The sequence below is a fragment of the Natrix helvetica genome (assembly GCF_964273705.1).
Source record: "Natrix helvetica genome assembly, chromosome: 1".
Taxonomy (NCBI): domain Eukaryota; kingdom Metazoa; phylum Chordata; class Lepidosauria; order Squamata; family Natricidae; genus Natrix; species Natrix helvetica.
In genome coordinates this window covers 374,300,495-374,319,655 of record NC_138548.1, presented here as the reverse complement: position 1 = coordinate 374,319,655, position 19,161 = coordinate 374,300,495, and the positions used below count along the sequence as shown (strand labels likewise).

General features: G+C 46.0%; 1 protein-coding gene across 1 annotated transcript; it reads right to left on the bottom strand.

The window, feature by feature from the left end:
• Positions 1–3,613: 3,613 nt before the first annotated feature.
• Positions 3,614–6,825, bottom strand: LOC309382761 (major histocompatibility complex class I-related gene protein-like; the record flags this gene model as incomplete). Its single annotated transcript, XM_081934593.1, has 4 exons — positions 6,570–6,825; positions 4,398–4,748; positions 4,013–4,162; positions 3,614–3,926 (listed from the first exon to the last, which is right to left on the bottom strand). Exons 1-4 carry the CDS (start codon positions 6,605–6,607, stop codon positions 3,614–3,616), a joined length of 852 nt encoding a protein of 283 aa, XP_081790719.1. The 5' UTR covers positions 6,608–6,825.
• Positions 6,826–19,161: the final 12,336 nt, after the last annotated feature.

The following is a 19,161-nucleotide window of genomic DNA, read 5'->3' as shown; positions in this document are numbered from 1 at the left end:
TTTTTTTTTACTTCCCTGCTCTTGTACCTTATGTGTTGTCTTGTCTTTTTAAAGAAAAATAAATAAACATTTATAAAAAAAAAAAAAAAAAAAAAAAAATTAGAGGGAACATTGGTGCGTGTCCCTTTTCCTTTGCTTGTTGTTAGTTGCAAAGTTGTGTCTGACCCATCGTGACCCCATGGACCAGGCCTTCCTGTCCTCTACCATCCTCTGGAGCCCATTTAAGCTCACGCCAACAGCTTCCGCCAACAGCTTCGATGACTCCATCCAGCCACCTCATTCTCTGTCGTCCCCTTCTTCTTTTGCCCTCAGTCTTTCCCAGCATTAGGCTCTTCCCCTGTGAGTCCTTTGCTACAGGCAGCAAAAAATATTGTGCTTGTAAAAGATTACGGTAATTGAGGCATTCGGGTTTTTTTTTCTTTTCTTTTGGTCCCAATCATATTTTCCTTTTATTTATAAAGTTAAAACCCCAAAAGGGAACAAAACAAAATGTGCATTAAAAGAAAAGAGCAGACATCCCAAGGATTCCCCCCCCCCACTTTAATACTGATAAATAGATTTCAACAAGAATAGCTTCAACAAGAATGTGAAAGTAGATAATTAAATGAATACTGTTAATTTTGAATGTGATGTAGAATAGAATAGAATAGAATAGAATATTTATTTCTAAGCCGCACCCTCTCCCGAAGGACTCGGGGCGGCGTACAATAAAACAAATAAAATACAAAGTACAATACAATACAAATCTGGACAGGACATACATATAACAAGGACGTATATAAAACGTATACAAGGAGGAGGTAGGCTGATAGCTAAAAAACAATTAAACAATTAACAATTAAAACAATTAAAAAGTCACAATATTTAAAAACCCCAATAAATAAATTCTATTGAATTACATTAATAAAAAACCCGTCAGGAGCGAAATAGTTGGATCATGGTTGAGCCATGTAAACAATGTTGGGAATGTAAAATGTTAATCATTGGGGGAAGGGGAATTCGTGAGATATTTTCTGAGAAGAAAAAATAGGGTAAATAACTGGAAAAATTGTAAAAAAAAGTGAAAAACAGGGGCTTACAGTGATGTTAACTATGCGTAAAAAATTTAATAAGAATGGTAAAGAATTATGTAAAGAGAATAATATTGTGGAGGTTGGAATAGCAAAGCTCTGGTCAATGATTAATTTGTAAAGATGAATTAATAGTAGTGAGATGAAGAACAAGAGAAAAGGGTGTTTAGTAATGATATGTAAGTTTAAATAAGTTTAATGGAAAAAGATAAAGGATTATACACACGAGATGAATCTTGATAAAAGTGGGAAGATTGGAATATATTGAAACTACGACTATAAATATGATGCCCAAGATGTGATCTGGACCACATTTGTCCATAAAGTATGTATGCTGGGAAAAAATTGCAATAAAACTTGTCTTTTAAAAAAAGAATAGCTCCCCCCCCCCCTCAAAACCGCTCCACAATGTATGGACGTGCAATTCTATTTACCCAACCAATCTGACCTGCCAACTCTCGCCTGTGTGTGTGTGTGTGTGTGTGTGTGTGTGTGTGTATTTGTTCAGATGAGTCTCTTTTCAAGAGGCGGGTAGGTGGGTGGGTGTAGAAGAGATCCCACCCCACTTTCTCCGGCCGGCCGTGGTCAAAGCCTGAAGGCCCGAGAGGGACCCGGACTCCCCGCAGGCTCTCTGGCCGCCCTCGCTCGCTGCCTCTGGGCTCCTCCGTTTCTACTTGGGGTCTCCCCGAAACTCCGACGCCCAGCCCGGCGATTCTCTCCCACCCCCCTCCCCCCGGTCCCTTGCCCGGCGCTGCATTTTCGCGTTCTTCTTCAGCTCCGTCTCCTCGCAGATGCTTCCTCCGCAGGGAAAGTCCCGAGACCCCGTTTGTGCCCCCGGAGCATCGCCGCCCTCCGTTTCTTTCCTAGGCGGTACGAAACGCCTCTGACCTTCTCAGCAAATGAGCGTCCCTATAGCTAAGTGAGGTCACCGGTTTTTTTTCCCTTGTGAGACGTTGTTCTGGAAAGTTTATTTTTGAAAGGGAACCCCCCCCCCTTTGGGGTAAAAGTTCTGACTCTAACTTTCCAAAGGTGCTTTTTCCAGGAGGCAACTGGACCAGAAACTCACCCGCAAACCCCCACCCCCGCCCCGCACGAGAGACATAAGCATGGTCCCAAGGGACAGGAGGGGCCCCGGGGCAGCCAGCCTGGCAAATCACCCTCTTCTCCCATCTGGAGTCTCGTCTTCTTCCAGCTTCATTTCTTGCCAGTGCTGGAGAAGCTTCTTGGATGAGAAGTGAAACGTTTTCAAAGGAAAAACCCAAGTCAGTCCAGTTGCCTTTTGGAAAAGCCCCTTTGGGTCAGACTGATGACATGTTTCACCCTGCCTTCCACCTCAGCCTTTCCATCTCCTGCAAGACGGTCCATGGGGCCCCTCAATAGACCCCATCAAGGGCTCCCAACTCTCGGAAGAACCACCTGCCCAATTTGTTGCTCCTCCCACTGTAGCCAACTTCCAGGGAGTTGTTCAAGGCAGCTGTTCTCAGAAGCTCTGGAGATGAACACCTGGGCTGTCTCTCCATCCGTTGCACTTTCTTTGTTCTTCAGGAGCTTCTCTTGGTGGTTTTGGGCTCTGAGATCACTGGGGCACCAACAGTTATGAAATTGTGTTGATGTGTCAGTCATGGGAAAAGAGGTAAAGTGATACCAGACGCACAGAGAGGCACTTAAAGAATGTGGGAAAACCCCAGGACAGTCCTGAGGAGAGCATCTTCATGGCTGTCCTAGAACAGGGCTCTCCAAATGTGGCAACTTTTAAGACTTCGGGACTTCAACCCCCAGAATTCCTCAGCCAGCAGGAATTTTGGGAGTTGAAGTCCGCAACGCTGAAAGCTGCTGAGTTTGGAGACCCCTGTCCTAGTAGGTAGTCCAACTGGTAGTCCGTGGACCACAGGTGGTCCGTGAGAAAATGTTGGTGGTCCGCAGAGAAATTATTTGCATTTTTTATATTGCATTAAATCAGGAGTCCCCCAACTACGGCCCCTGGGCGGGATGCGTGCAATGAAGGCTTGTGTTGCTCCAGAGAGTCTCCCCCTTAGGGGTCTTTTTGTGTGGGTTGGAGGGGGCCAGAAATTCCAACTTGGGGTCTGCTTCAGCCTCCTGGTGTGGGGCTTTGGGCAAAGGCTGGTGGGAAGTGACGGTCAATTCAGCTGCTTTGCCAGGCTGCCAGGAATTCTCTGCCGTTTTTTGGATTTGGTTGATCTAAGGATGCTCACAGTATCCCAATTGAAACTATGGTTGAGTCTATGCATATATGGTGAAATTAAGGAGTTTTCATTGTGTCTTCTGACTGCCAGTCCTTAGAGTGTATGTTGTAGTTCAATCCTGTTTTTTTCTTCTGGGGCTGCTGGGACTTTTGGTTTACTTGGGATGATTTGGAGGGCTTTAGTTGATTTAGACTTAGGGTCGGTCTTTTTTGGGGTCTTGAGCAACAGAAGCCTCTCCCATTCCAGCTTTTCCACATTAAAGGCAGCTTTCCTTCTTGCCTGCCCAATGACAGCAAAATTTCTGGATCACTCCAAGTCCTTTTCGGTCCATAGGATGCCTTATGCTTCAAAGAGAAAAAAATGGAGGAAGTCAATACCCAGATGTTTCTTCTCTCTTCCCATCAGCTCTCTCCTCTCCCACGTGCAGGAGGGGAAGAAGCCAAAGAGGAAGGAAGGATTGCAACCCTCTTTGGGGTCAACCTCAATGCTGAGCCAGACATAATAGGTCCCATCTGAGTTCCTAGGGAGGGTCTCATACTGACAGACTTCTCCATCCTTCGTCCAGGTGGTCTGGATCTCCTTGGGGTAGAAGCCAAAGGCCTGGCAGATGAGGACCTCTACTCTGTCATCCACCAACTTGTGAGTCACTTCCCTGAGTTTGAGTGTTTCTGGCAAGACGATTTAATAACAGGAAAATACCTCATCCTGCCACCCTCCCCCTCTGCTCCCTCTCCTTGCCTCAACCTGCAGGAGCCCCTCAAATGGGGCATCGGAGCTCTTTGGATTGATGTTTGAAAGGGACACATGGAATTTGGGGTAATGTTCTCACATGGGCCAACATGATCCCCAATTGGGCAGATTGTTGCAATTTTAAGCTCCCAAATTGAACTTGTTCAAGTTATTCAGATGAAAATCAGGAACAGACCCATCATTTCCTTCCAACCCAAACACAGGAAATTAATTTCTTCTGCTTTGAAAGACTTTCTAGAGGAATTAAAAGAACTTCAGCATGAATTCCTTGCTCAGTTTCTTTTTTTAACTACTTCCTGGGGGGTGGAGGGAGCTGAAGATTATTTTCCTCCTGTAATGCAATATGGGATACTTCCTGACCCTTTTCTGTCACTAGTTTAAAAGGTGTCCTGGATGATAAGGATAGAAAGAATATGAGGAGGGGGGAGCTGACAGAAACATGCTCAGTGGAGACCCTCTTTGCCACTTACCCGTCTTGTTCTTGTGGGACTGGTATCTCTGCAGCCCCTCAATGCAGGTCTTCTCCGGGAAGATTTTATTGCTCTCAGACCACCTTGGATGATCCTCCCACTTCTCCTTGAACTTCTGGGCCTGGGGCTGAGCTGCCACCCATCTGAGGGTCTCCTTATCGAAGCTGATGAAGTCCCTCCCATCGTAGCCATAATGCAAAAACCATCCTTTACTCCCATCCTCTCTGACCTCACAGCCCAAAACCACCTGCCACCTGGGGGTCAGTGTTACATTGTGGGTAGATTGAAGAGGCAGCCAGAACAAAGATAACTTCAGCTCTTTATTGAATTATCATCATAACAGCTCTCTGTATCCTATAACTGATGCTGAGCCTCTCTGGCAGTCTCCTCCTCCTTATGGAGAGCTGGCAGATGGCTCAGCCCATCAATTTGAACGATTGTCCAGCCTTGAGGTGGTCCTGAGTGAAACCAAGGCTTCCCTCTATGCTAAGTGAGTGTCTAACAGTCAGCTCTACAAGCAGCTGTGTGACCCCCGAGGTTCCCCTCACCAGATGTGCCCAGCTGTTTGCAAGATCAGCCAAGAGTCGCTTGAGAACTTCTTTCGGGGTTAATCTCATGACTGGAATCCTCTGAAGTAAAGGAGACAGTCAATCTTCTCTTTGAGAGCTGCTTTTCATGATAGCATCGAGGGAGGAGCTGGAGCTGGGAGAACCCTCCCCCTCAATTCTACCCTTCCCCCTCTTCCCCTTCCAGGGTCCTTCCAGGAACTCCCTGTGCTATTCCTATTGGAAGGTGTCAGAGTCCAGCCAAGGGCTTCTCCAGGGTCACCTGATTGATCATCCTGTCACTCAATATGGCAAGCAGACCAGCAAGGTGGAAGCTCTGGCGCCCTGGACAGAGGTGGTGGAAGCTATGGAAACAATCCTTGCCCCCCCCTCACCCCCCCCCAGGGTGACCTAGAGTGTCTGTCAAATCTCAACCACCAGACTGGAGGTAAGCAGAGGCCTCGCAGCCTCAAATTCTTCCTCCAATCTAACCTTCTGCCTCTTGTCGCTTTCATTTTCAGGAGAGGGAAGAGGCAAAATCCCAAAGGTGCTTTTTCCAAAAGCCCAAAAGTTTTGGAAAAAGCGGCTTTGGGACAACCATGGCCTGGAGGATTGGGAATCTCCGAAGCAGCCAAAGAGTAGAAAGTGGGAGCTGAGGGGCTTGGAGGGTTGAGATGAACCCAGTGAAAAGTCAGCTAAGGTGTAGCTGAGGGCCAACATCCAGGAGAATCAACTCACGGGGCCCCTGCAAAGTTGGGAATGCTGTAAAAAGCCTGATGGGGGTGAAAAGGGGCCAATTGTCCACCTTCGAGCTGTCCTAAGGGATGGAAAGGGACTCTGGGTGCTCTGCTGGTGGAAGGATGCTATGGGGAGGGGAGGGGGGGAAAGAGACCCAGGGTTGGGCTTTCCTAACCCCCTGGAAGAAGCCCCTCATCTGGTGCCCCTCCCCACCATCTGTCTGCAAGGAATATAAACCCTTCAATTCCCCGCAATCCTGTCGGAGCTGAAGAAGCTTCTTGGATGAGAATCGAAATGTCTTCAAAAGGAGAAAAAAAACCAAGAAAGTCCAGTTGCCTCCTGAAAAAGCACTTTTGGGACAATCTCCTACAGACTTCTCACTCTAACGAAAAGAATCACAATGCTTGGAAACTCATTCAATCTTTCCCTCTCCCCTCCCTCCCCCCACTGAATTTGGCCCAGTTGTTCCAGATGGAAACCAGGAACAGTCTCATCTTTGGGTTCAGCCTCCCACACAGAATGTGGGAACTACAGTTTCCTCTGCTGAGCCTTCATCCCTTCCTCAGTTGTTTCACCTATGAAGAAGAGTGTCTGTGTGGGAATTGAAGGTTATTTTCCCATTGTCCTTGTTTCATCCGATGTGGGATCCCCCCCAGAGAGGGTTATTTGTCCAGCGTATGAAGGGTGGCTTGGCTGTGTAGGGCCAAATGGAATGAGGAAGGGGAAAGCAAGCAGCCTTCAGAGAAATAATTCTGCAATGGAGACCTCCCATCCCCCTCCTTTGCCACTCACCTGTCTTCCCCAGAGCCTCCTTCCAGTAGCACAGGCATCTCTGCTGCCACTCAATGAGGGGAAGACTTTCTCTGGGACCATCCTGGACGATCCTCCCGCTTCTCCTTGGCCTTCTCGGCCTGGGACTGAGCGGTCATCCATCTGACGAAGTCCCTCCCATTGTAGCTCTGGTGCAAAACCCCTCCTTTGTTCCCGTCTTGCCTGAGCTCAAAATCGGAGTCTTTAAACGAGGCTCAGCGTAAGGCGGAGGAAGGAAGACGTTCCAGAAACTCACCGCAACCCCCCGCCCCGCAAGAGAGACATCAACGCCGCTCCGAGGGACAGGAGTGGCCACGGGCGCAGCGGCATCGCCTTCCCCCCCCCCCCGAACAGGGAGGCCTTTTGCACCTGCGACCGGAGTTTGCGTTCAGCGACTGAAAGGAACGCCAAAGCTCGCCCAGGACAGCTCCGCCTTCTGTCCCTAAAGTTTGTGGGAGAGGAAACAGCGGTGTGTTCCTTTGCGCGTCTTCCAGGGCCCTGGAGGAAGAACGCCCGGGGTGAGGGCCGGATCCCCCTCGATCCTCCGAGGAGGAAAAAAAGGATCTTGGCACCTCCGCAATCTCTTTCGAGGGGAGTGGGGGGGGGGGTGTTTCAGCCTCTTCCTTCGCTTCGATTTTCAGCCACCTTGAGTGAATGGAAATGTATTCTTGCATTTATAACCAGGAGAAAGACCGAAGAAAAGGGAGGGGAAGGGAAAAGATCCCGAGTGCGTCCCTCTCGCCGGTGCGGCCAAAGGCTGAAGGTTCAAGCGGGACCCAAACTCCCAGCGGACCACTTTCACTCGCTGTCTCCGGGATCCAGGCTGGCTTCCTCCGCCCTCCGCCGCCCAGACAGCGGCGTCCCTTCCAGAGAGCGCTACGGGCTTCCCAACGTCACAGAGGAAGGGGCGGGAGCCCTGGGCCGTTGGCGTCCTTGCCGCCCTTCAGTTCCCCCCACTCCGCCCTTCACGTCCCGCCTCGATTCTGGGGCAGCAGCAGCCTCGCATTCTGCAACCTGAGCCTCACCGCAGCCTTCCTTGAACCTGGAACGGGGAAATGTCTCCTTCATGCCAGATTGGACAAAAGGAGGATCAGGGGTGACACGATAGCAGGATCCCAGCATTTGAGGGGCTGCCACAGAGAAGACGGCGATCAACTTGTATTTTCCAAGGCAGGACAAGAAACAATGGATGGGAACTAATTAGAGAGAGAAGCGACCTGGAATTATGGAGAAACTTCCTAACAGGGAGAACAGTTAACCAGGGGAACAGAAGTTGCCTTCAGACGTCGTGGGCGCTTCATCACTGGAGGTTTTGAAGAAGAGACTGGACAGACACGTGTCTGAAATGGCATAGGCTCTCCTGCTCGAGTTGGACAGGGCTTTGCAGCCTGCGGGCTACGGTTCCTTATCGAGTCACAGGTTAATCGCCACCGGGTCACGTTACTGGCCGGCGGACCGAGGCGGGGCTTCCTTCTCCACTTACGCACAGGTCCGCTTGCAGCCCCCACTCGCGTGAGCGGTGCCACGAACATCGCGGGCGCTCCAGTGCGCACATGCACCTGCCCCTCCCACAAAACCATCTCCTCTTATCCCCCTTTTCCTCCTCTCCTCCTCCGGGCCGCCAACCCAGAAAGGATGGGGAACTCTGGGCTAGAAGACCTCTAAGGTCCCTTCGAGTTCTGTTCTGATTGATCGATTCCTCTTCTCCGGGAAAGCGAGGCTGAGTCGCCCCTGCTGAACAGAGGCCAGCCTTAAAGTTCTTCCCCACTCCCGGGGAAGGATCGCTTGTCCCAGGATAATGACTGAGCCCCCTCCCCCAAGACCTCCCCAGGGGTTCAGGGGGAAATTATTATTATTATTATTATTATTATTATTATTATTATTATATTATTATTATTATTATTATTATTATTATTATTATTATTATTATTATTATTATTTATTAGCGTTTATATACCGCCCCCTCTCCCGAAAGGGACTCGGGGCGGTGTACAGCCCGTATCCAAATACAACAGATTAAAACATAGAAATAGTTACATAAATACATATATGAGAGGAGGATAAAATATACCAAACTGTACAGCTAAATAAATAAATCAATACAAAAGTTTAAAATATCAGGTTAAATTTAAAACATTATCCCTCTAAAAACCAGTACGAATGTATATGCCAGGAGGTAGGCGTTATAAATTATGCCAAACCAGCCAGTCGGAACAGGTGTGTCTTCAGTTTCTGTCGGAAGGAGCGGAGGTCAGTAGTGGTTCTAATGTCGGGGGGGAGGTCATTCCAGAGGGTTGGGCCCATCACAGAGAAGGCCCTACTCCTCCGTGTCGCCCGTTGGCATTGCCTCGTGGACGGCACCAGGAGAAGGCCCTCCCTGTGAGAGCGGATTGGCTGCAGGGATGTATGAGGGAGGATGCGATCCCACAGGTAACTAGGCCCTATGCCATGGAGCGCTTTAAAGATGGTGATCAGAACCTTGAAACGCACCCGAAAGACCACAGGCAGCCAGTGCAGCTCGCGCAGGAGAGGTGTTACGTGGGAGTACCGAGTACTCCCCATGACTACCCGCGCGGCTGCGTTCTGGACTAGCTGCAGTCTTCGGGCGCATCCCAAGGGAAGCCCCATGTAGAGAGCGTTACAGTAGTCCAGGCGAGACGTCACCAGTGCATGAGTGACTGTGCGTAGGGCATCACGGTCCAGAAGGGGGCGCAATTGGCGCACCAGGCGAACCTGGTGGAACACCCCCCTTGCCACGGCTGCCACATGATCATCCATTGACAGCCGGGCATCTAGGAGGACTCCCAAATTGCGCGCCCGTTCCACAGGGGGCAACTGTTCGCCCCCTATGGCCAGTGATGGAATCAGCTGGCTGAACCGAGGTGTCGGTAGCCACAGCCACTCGGTCTTGGAGGGGTTGAGTTTGAGTCTGTTGTCCCCCATCCAGACCCCGACGGCTTCCAAACACCGGGACATCACTTCGACAGCCTCGTTGGGGTGGCTTGGGGTTGAGATGTACAACTGAGTATCATCAGCGTACAGATGGTACTCAACCCCAAAACCACGGATGATCTCCCCCAGCGGCTTCACATATGTGTTGAACAAAAGGGGCGAGAGGACCGACCCTTGCGGCACCCCACAAGAGAGTGGCCTCGGGGTTGACCTCTGCCCCCCAGTCAACACATATTGCATCCGGCCGGAGAGGTAGGAGCCGAACCACCGTAAAACGGTGCCTCCGACTCCCATCCCCTCCAGCCGGCGCAGTAGGATACCATGGTCGATGGTATCAAAAGCCGCTGAGAGGTCTAATAAGACCAGGATAGAGGAGCAGCCTCTATCTCTGGCCCTCCAGAGATCATCCACCAACGCGACCAAGGCTGTCTCAGTGCTGTGCCCGGGTCGGAAGCCGGACTGGCGTGGGTCTAGATATACGGATTCGTCGAGGTGACGTGGAAATTGCTGCGCCACCACATTCTCAACAACCTTCGCTAAAAAGGGGAGGTTGGAGACTGGACGATAATTAGCTAGCTCCGTTGGGTCAAGTGAAGGCCTCTTGAGCAGGGGCCTCACCACTGCCTCTTTCAAGGCAGTCGGTAAGGAACCCTCGCCCAATGAGGCGTTCACCAGGCCCAGAAGCCAGCCTCGCGCCACCTCCCAGGATGCCAGTACCAACCAGGAGGGGCACGGATCCATTGAACATGTGGTGGGTCGCAGCCGTCCACGCAGCCCGTCTAAATCCTCGGGGGCAACAGAGTCAAACTCCTCCCAGAGTGGGCTCACAAGACTCACTGATGACGGCTCGTCCGGTCCACTGGGGGGGGGCCCATCCGCTTCGGATCTGAGCAACTTTGTCTTGCAGATATTCCCCAAACTCCTCTGCTCTTCCCTGCAAGGGTGCCTCCCGCGTCTCCTGCGACAGGAGAGAGCGGGTCACCCTAAACAGGGCGGCAGGGCGGTTATCCGCAGACGCAATGAGAGCAGGAAAAAGGGTGGGAGGGGGACAGTCCTTGGTGGGGGGTGAGCACTTTCAGGCTCAATCTTTTGTGGGCAGGTGATTCTAATCAAGGCAGACGAGGGCGCCCTCTGGAGGTGAACAGAGGGTGCCCTAATTCATTCATTTTCTTCACTTTCGCTGCTTGGAAGAGCCCTCTTGGAGAGCGGAAGGGTTGCCACCCTCTGCGGAATGGTTCTCCCGACACGGCGAATGAGAGGAAAGGCAGGAACAGCAGCCCAGCCTCACAAATCACCCTTTTCTCCCATCTGGAGCCTTGTCTTCTTCCGGGTTCTTTTATTGTCAGCGCTTCTTGGATGAGAAGGGAAACGTTTTCAAGGGGGAGGAAAAAAACCCTCGGAAGTCCAGTTGCTTTTTGAACAGCATCCCTTTGGGACAGACTGATGACATGTTTAACCCCGCCTTCCAGCACAGCCTTTCCATCTCCTACAAGACGGTCCATAGGGACCTCTCAATAGAACCCCCCCTCAAAGGCTCCCAACTCTCGGAAGAACCATCTTCCCAATTTGTTGCCCCTCCCACTGTAACCAACATCCAGGAAGTTGTTCAATGAAGCCGTTCTCAGAAGCTCTGGAGATTAACACCTGGGCTGAAGGTTGCTCCAGTTCGGGCCCCGTCCAGATCCGCACAGGAATCAAATTCTGCTAAAATTCTCCGCCGTGAAGAAGGGAGAAAACGGCGCTGCTCCCTTGGTGTCGTCCAGGGTTTCTGGAGGAGGGAAGGATCCCAGGGAGACGTTGCCCACAACGGGACAACGGGACCGCTCAAACATCCTGGTTACCCGGGTTGTGTGAACGCAACCACCACAATGCCCTCTTCGCTGATTCTTCTTCCGAAGCTCTTCGATCGACCACCGCTTCCCCCCGCCCCGTCCGATGGAGGTTTGGGGGGGAAACTGCGCTGCGCTGTAATAAAAGTAGCGGTAGTGAAAGCGGCGAATAAAAAACGCAGCTGCTTAAGCCCTTAGAACAATAAGTGTGTGCGCGTGCGCGCGCGCGCGCCTGCCAGAGGGTTGCGGAAAGCGTCTCTTCTGCCCCTCCCTCCACTTTCCCTTCCCACAAGCCAGCCTAGTCTTCCAGGGGAGCCCAAGGGAAAGCGCCCTGCAGTAATCTAGCTTGAAAAAAATCACGAGATTGGAACTAAGACTCCACGATAGAGGGGCAGCAGGTGTAGCAGCTAAATCTGGGGAAAAGGCATTTTGCAGGAGCTCCCACAACTGCCTCTCAAACTCCCCAGCATGTTTGGGGCGCAGGGGGGGCTCAGGCTCCTGAAATGAGGGCAGAAGTTTTGAATAGCAGAGAGAGCATTTAAATGATTTAAATATTTGTGATTGATACTAGAAGTGTACATTGAAACACTGAATAATGAAAGAATGAAGGATGAAATTTTAACATAAACAGATGGGAAATAAGGTATATATGTAATAACAAGAGGGAGGTTTAGAAACTGAAGAGTGGTAATATTAGGTATGTTTAAATAATATGAAACAATGAGAAAAATGTAATAACAGAGTAATAATATGTTTATTTGTATCAAAATGTATAGTACGAAACTATCACACTATTCGCACAACTTAATGCAAAAAACTGGTATTGAACAATAAGACAGGGAGTGAGAGAGAGATACAGAGAGAGAGAGGGGGGGAGGGAAAGAGGGAGGGAGGGAGAGGAAGATACAGAGAGAGAGAGAGCTGTGGTTTTTCTCCAAAGTGTTATTCATTTATTTTTTGTTACATATTTTAACTTCTTTTGTGAACAAAGTGTGGTCCTGGTTCCCCCCACCCCCTAGACCTCTTCTGTTATGCCTATTACATTTTACATCGTATTTCCATTTTACGTTTCAGTCATCTTATCTTTATTCCATATTCTCCTGCTTAATTTAATTTTTTTCTTAATCTATAAACAATATCCTTTTGCCTCTCAAAGCTAATCCAATTTAACATATCACTTCCATCTATTCTTCTGTTTTACTATTAATAATGCATATCCTCAAGTTTAATTTTATATAGTAAACATTTCATTTAATTAGTTGTCTACAAATAGTAATTTTAATCTATATCCCACACATTTTATTGAATATATACTGTTGGCTATATTTACTAAGTTTCATTCTATTCTACTAGTAAATCCTTTTCTTTCTTTCTTTCTTTCTTTCTTTCTTTCTTTCTTTCTTTCTTTCTTTCTTTCTTTCTTTCCTGCTTTCAGCCATTTTCTCTTATCTCTCAAGAACTTCATTTCTCTCATATTCTCTTCTCTCCACCCATTTGCCTAGTTTTTTTCCTTTTCTTGATCTTAAAATTCCTGTATTTTCCCTTTCCAATCTTTTTTCTCCTTTTTAATTTTGTTGTTTCAGTATCTCTCCCCAATTTCCCCCTCTTCTTTCCCAGTTGGTTCCACCTTTGCTATTTCCCTTCTTTGGGGCCACTTCTCCCTTGTCTCCTTTGGGTACATAACTGTAAATCCCAGTATAATCATCTAAATTCTTTTCTTTTTCAATCTCTTTTCCTTCTATAATATCTTCCTGATCTTCATACAATCCCTTTTCTTTCTCCTTTTCTCCTTCTTGTTCTAAGTGTTCCCTCTGAGTTTCCACTGTTTTCCCCCCATTTAGCATTTTATGTGCATTTTTAACATAGCAAGTATTTCATTATACACCCAAACTTCCATATTATCTGTTTAATTAGTTTAACAATTTTTTAAAGCTTTCTATTATATCACAAGGATTAGAGTTCTTTTTTCCCTTTTCTTATTTCCAATTTCTAAGTCCACTTCCACTTTTTATTTGCTTTTTATCTTCCACCAAAACAATAAGTCCAGTCCAAAACACTGTTGCAAAAACAAATCCTCTTTGTTGATTCTCACAGCTTCAAAGTATCTTTTCTTGTTACATTCAAGGTCAAATAGCAGATGTGGTTTCTCCCGACAAATTGTTAGTTCTTGTAGTATCTTCTTTTCACCACTAGATGTATTCCTCTCCGCTTGAACTTAAAGCAATGTGTTCTAGCTGTCAAAAGCTGTCAAAGTCTATTCCAAAAAATATGAAAAGGTAGCAAAAGAAAGAAAGGAAAATTCCCTCTGAGTGCTTTTATTGTTTTTAATGTTTCCAGGTCCAAATTTTGAGGATAAAAGTCTTCTAGGGCTTTCCGTTTTTGTCACCATCCCTTTCCCCCTCCCCCCCGTTTAAATCCCCCGTCTGTCAAATAGCTGCTAAATTCCGCTCCGTTTCTCTTTTTAATCCCAATGTAAAGTTTCTTTACCTTGGGTTGATCACTCTTTCACCTAGGTCCTCCTGTGTTTTGTCCAAACCAGTCCCTTAGATTTTTTTTATTGTAAAATTTTTATTAGTTTTTACAAATGTTTTAAGGAAAAGGGTAAATAGGTATAGAAAATTTTGACAGCTACATCATGAGGGAGGTAGAAATCCTCCCAAATCTCACAATTTTTAGAAAAAAGAAGAAAAGAAACATCAAAATTTGAATAAACATTGGCAGCTTTTGATTTTACATTCAATCATCAATATATTCAATCATCTTTTGTATCACTTCCAAGAGTTACATTATAACAACAATTGCAATAATGTTTCAACTCATTTTTGTGACCTGAGTCTCCTGAATGTTGTATCCTCCCTTAGATTTTGAAGCCATGATATTCTTCTTCTGCTTGAACCTCATTTGCCTTCAATCTTTCCCTGAAGGATTAAGTGAAGGATGCCGTATTTTTCTGGGTGTTACAGCACATGTCCGAAATATTCTAACTTTTACTTTTTAATTGTTTTGATGATTTCCCTTAGCTTTCCCAGGCAGCTTATCACCTCCTCATTTCTGATTTTAGACAAAACCTGTTAAATACCTGAGAGCCAACACCTTCAGGATTGTTGTGGTGGGGAATTCCTCCTCAAAGTCTTCCCAAGGCAGCCATGGAGGGGCGGTGGGCTGTCCGGGGCTCCTCTCGGGCTCAGCCCCTCCTCTTGGGGACCCTCTGATCTGGTTCCTCTAAAAGGGAAAATCAGTCAAAGCTCAGCTCCTCTGGCCCTCCAGCTCCAAGGAAGGAGAGTGAGACAGGAAAGGGTCTGGGAGCAGGAAGTGGGGCACCCTGGGAAAATGGGGGATTTCTGTCCAGGAAGGGGAGGGGGAGAAAGAGATGGTGAGCTGGAAAAACAGGGGGAGGCCGTCTAGGGTAAAGGCTTCTTGGTGATGATGAACTGGAGGTATAAGAGAGACAAGAGGAATGAAACACTGGTGGGAGAAGGGATGACCCCTTCCTAGAAGATCCATCTCTCAGGGAGGACCTGTTTATATGGAAGGGAAGTGCAAACTTTTCTCTTCTTTGGTTGCTTCCTTCCACACAGGGTTGCTGTGGGCAGAAGACAGAGCTAAGGAAAGGAGAGAGAAGACCTCTGATGGCTTCCTCAGATGCCCATTCAGACAACAAGGAAGGAGCAGCTGTGGGGATTTCAGAGGAGGGATCAGAGGAATGTCTGGAAGATGCTGAGGCCACCAAGCCAGGAATGGAGGAGCTGGAGGAAGAAGTGAGCCCAGGAAGCTCAGAAGGGCCCTCAGAGGAACAAGAAGATGAGCATCTGGCTGGAAAGGGGAGAGACACAGCTGCAGCTGGAGGGCTAACAGACCCAGCCACAAGCCCAGGATGGAGAAGACTTGCAGCTGCAGCTGATCAGGATGGATGAGGAGAACCTGCCTCCTCCACCAGAGGACTGAACAGAAGGAGGTGCAATGGAGGTCAGTGAGGCTACTCCAATGCCTCCTTCCTCCTAAGGAGTAATACCAGCACACCCCTCCTTAGTCCAAGACAATGGACAATGCAGTGTTAGAAACAACCACACATTTGCCCTGCCATGCAAGGACTGTCACTTTATGACAGCCGTTTCCATTACTTTGGACCTATACTTCATGCTACCTCTGTTTGGCATTTGGACCTGTGCGAATGTCCGGTGGGCTTCTCATGGGGGGCCGAATCATGAAAGACACAGAGGCTGCTTTCTCGGGATGAGGAGCCCAGATCTATCTCTGCACTCCCTTTTATTGGTTTCAATAGGGGGGGTGGGTACAAATTCATAAACAAGAGAACTACGTAATGAAAAGATACAATTTAATGTATGGAAAACTTCACACGTACATATATCATTGGTTAGACAGTCAGAGATATCACAGTAAGGGATGGAATGAGCCCCCTTTTTATTGCGGCCATAAATGAAATGTTATCTTTGGGAGATATCTTAGTGCCCTTGTTTATCTCACACTCAGAAGTGTGAGACTTCGAGGCACCAAATAAATCAAGGAGTCCAACATAAATCAGAAGATTTGCAACATCACCTCTGTTTTTGTTTTTTTTAAATACGCTGTGATCTTCATCCGAAGGCACATTAATATATCTATGGCATCCAGAGTTTATACCTTCCAATTCCTCCTTGCTGCTAAGCGTAAATCCGGGTTTCTGAAGCAGCTGGGGTGGTTCTTTGTTATTAACCAAAGTAATAACATTGATTTGCTGATTTTTTGGTAATAAATTCCTAGCCATAGCAATTAAGGACGGGATACATTGAATAAAACAACAAGAACAAATTCGTGTTTTTGGTTTAGCTAAAAAATAACAGGCTACTCGAGACCATAGCTGTAATGCGTATGTCTGCACGTAACCATTCCTTTATTCCCACATCTGGTTCTGCTAATTAGGTGAGCTTATAGGTGTCCACAGTAACCAATTACTGAGATCATGGTAGCTTTCTACGCATGTCTTTACGTAAGGTTACCTCTAGCACAAATGATGACTAAATAACTTAAAACATTTCCCAACAGACCTGTGGGTAACCAAAAGCTTTCCCACCAAGATCCTAGGGTATCAATTTTCAAATCAAAGGCCAAATTGTATAAAATATTGAATTGGTACTGGATAGTTCTGGATTCATCTGAAAGATTAAAACAACACATTAATTACTAAAGTAGCTAAAAAATAGCATTAATTATTTTTACCAAATTGCATACAACCACATTAATCACAGAGTCACAAGTGATGTCTGAAGTTGCTGTTTGGAAAGCAACACAAGAATTAACTAGCTAAAGCAACATTGTGCTTCACTAACATTAACAGGAATGTAATTAAAAGTTTCGTGACCGTATGTAAAAAACCATCCTTGCAGAAGCCAAACATAAGCAAAGTGAAAGGAAATCTCCTCAAAACTGTAAAATTTAAAGCAGGTGAGCTAATATGGAAACAGTGAGGCTTTTTACTTAAAGATATACAATTAACTACTTTAGCACATGTTACATTTTCAGGAACTGCTACTATGGGAGTATACAAAACAATTGCATCAGGGGGAGGATCATAAGCAATTAATCCTCAATGAAAGATAGTCTTATAATTCGAGCCAATGAAGTGTTGAATTACTGCAGGCAAGATTCAAACAGGATCCAAGCATGTAGAAAGCAAATGTTTCATGTACAATTCAGATAGGTGTGTGTAATGTTAGTTGCACCCATAGATTTTAACTTCAGTCACTGTTGAAGTGAGTTTTTTGGGTGAGATGACAGAACAAGTAAACATAAACAAATGATGACTAATGATGACTAAGGACTTGGCAAAAATGGCAGCGCATTTGTTCCACGTGTCGTTGTTTCAACAAAGCTTTGGTGGTTTTTGGTTTTTCACATCACTGGACAGCTGTTTTGGCAAGATCGTATCGGCAACTGTGCTGTATGTAAAGCCACCTTGGTCATCTCTGGAACTGGATTTGGGAACTGGTACCACAATATCCTTAGCTAGACAAACACCACGTGCTAGAATCCACAAAGACCTGTAGAAGCAAGCACAACATATCCTCGTCCCCCTTGCGGGGGAGGCAAGCAAACTTTTTAAATCTATAATGTGACCAATGCCAAATTAGCCAAATTGGGGTACACTAAATTGTTAGGTACCCGAGATCCCTCCTTTATATTAGTTTGTGAAGACAGTCCTTAAAGGACCAATTAACACATTCCACAATGGCTTGACCTGTGGAATTATAAAAAAGCCCATGAATTAAAACAATGTTTCAATTAGTACAAGATTACAAAAAGGCCAATGAAAAATAGGCCAGGCCATTATCAGTCTTTAAAAAGAAAAGTTTGCCCAAGGCAGTAAAAGCTGAAAAAAGATAAGAAATAACATAATTAGCTGTTACTCCTCATTAAAATGTAGCCAAAAAATACAAAAATAGAGAAATGAATTGACTTCAAAGGAGCCAAAAAAAAAAAAAAAAACCCCATAGGTGACATCCATTTGCCATAGTGATTGGAGGCCAAATCATGGGGATTAACTTCCGTATCCCCAGAGGGGGATGCCCCAGAAGACTGGGGGCAAGATGAAACAATTTGCTTGGCCTGGTTGAGTGGCATATGGCAAGATTGTGCCAGTCCCCAGGCATTTTGATAAAAAAAGTTAATCAAAGAAAATAAATCTAAAGAAAAATGTAGTTAAAAAAAACCTAGAAAATTAAAAATAAATTGACACACATAATAAAAGTCAGAAATGTAGTTTAAAAGCTTGTTGAAAAAAGATGTGAAAAGTTAAAATAGCAACAGACAATTTTTAGTGTTGCAAGAACAACAGTATTGCAAGGTAGGAAAAGAAAAGTTATTAAACACGCAAGCCAAAGATCTTCAGGCAAATGAGAAAAAATACAGACCACATAGTCAGTTAAAGCACACTGAAAAGATAAGTTGTACTGAAAATAAAATTGAAAATCAAATTTTGGAATAGGAAAAATAATATTAATTAAATCAGTCCAATTTCTACAACAAACCCAAGGTGATTAATTCAACAACTGCCTAAAAAAAATAATGGCAAAACATTTTAAAATGGAGTCTGTTGTCTTAAAAAAAACATCAAAAGGATTAGCTGACAAGTTACGCAATCCACAAATGGAATGCTTAAAATCTCATTAATCTTTTCAACTGTGGCAAGGGCATAAAAAAGAAAAAAAATAAATCAAATAAATAACTTTAAGTAAACTGGCAGATGCAGACGGACGAACCCAGACAAAGGTTCCCCAATAGCTGCCATAAATTAATTAGCAAAATACCTCCGTGTGCTTTTAAACAAAGAAAAATTTGGAGCAAAAAAATTGTAACATTTCATGCAGTTATTTTTACTGGAACAATCTGCAATTCATACAATACAATACAATATAATAACAGAGTTGGAAGGGACCCTGAAGGTCCTCCAGTCCAACCCCCCCTGCCTAGGCAGGAAACCCTATACCAGTGTTAGGGCATTCACAACCCCTCGAGGCAAGCCATTCCACTGACCAACTGCTCTAACTGTTAGGAAATTTTTCCCCAGCTCCAAGCCGTCTCTCTCCTTGACCAGCCTGACTCTCCGTGGCAATCCCTGAGACATTGGAACAATGCCATCATGTCTCCCCTACTCCTTCCAGTAAAAAATCATTTTTTATTTTTAAAAGCCAATTAGGTTATATCTTTGGGGCTCCAATTAAAATACCATCCATATAATGATTTACTTAAAGCCAATGAATAGCACTTATACAAAAAATTCAATTCTGCAACATAAA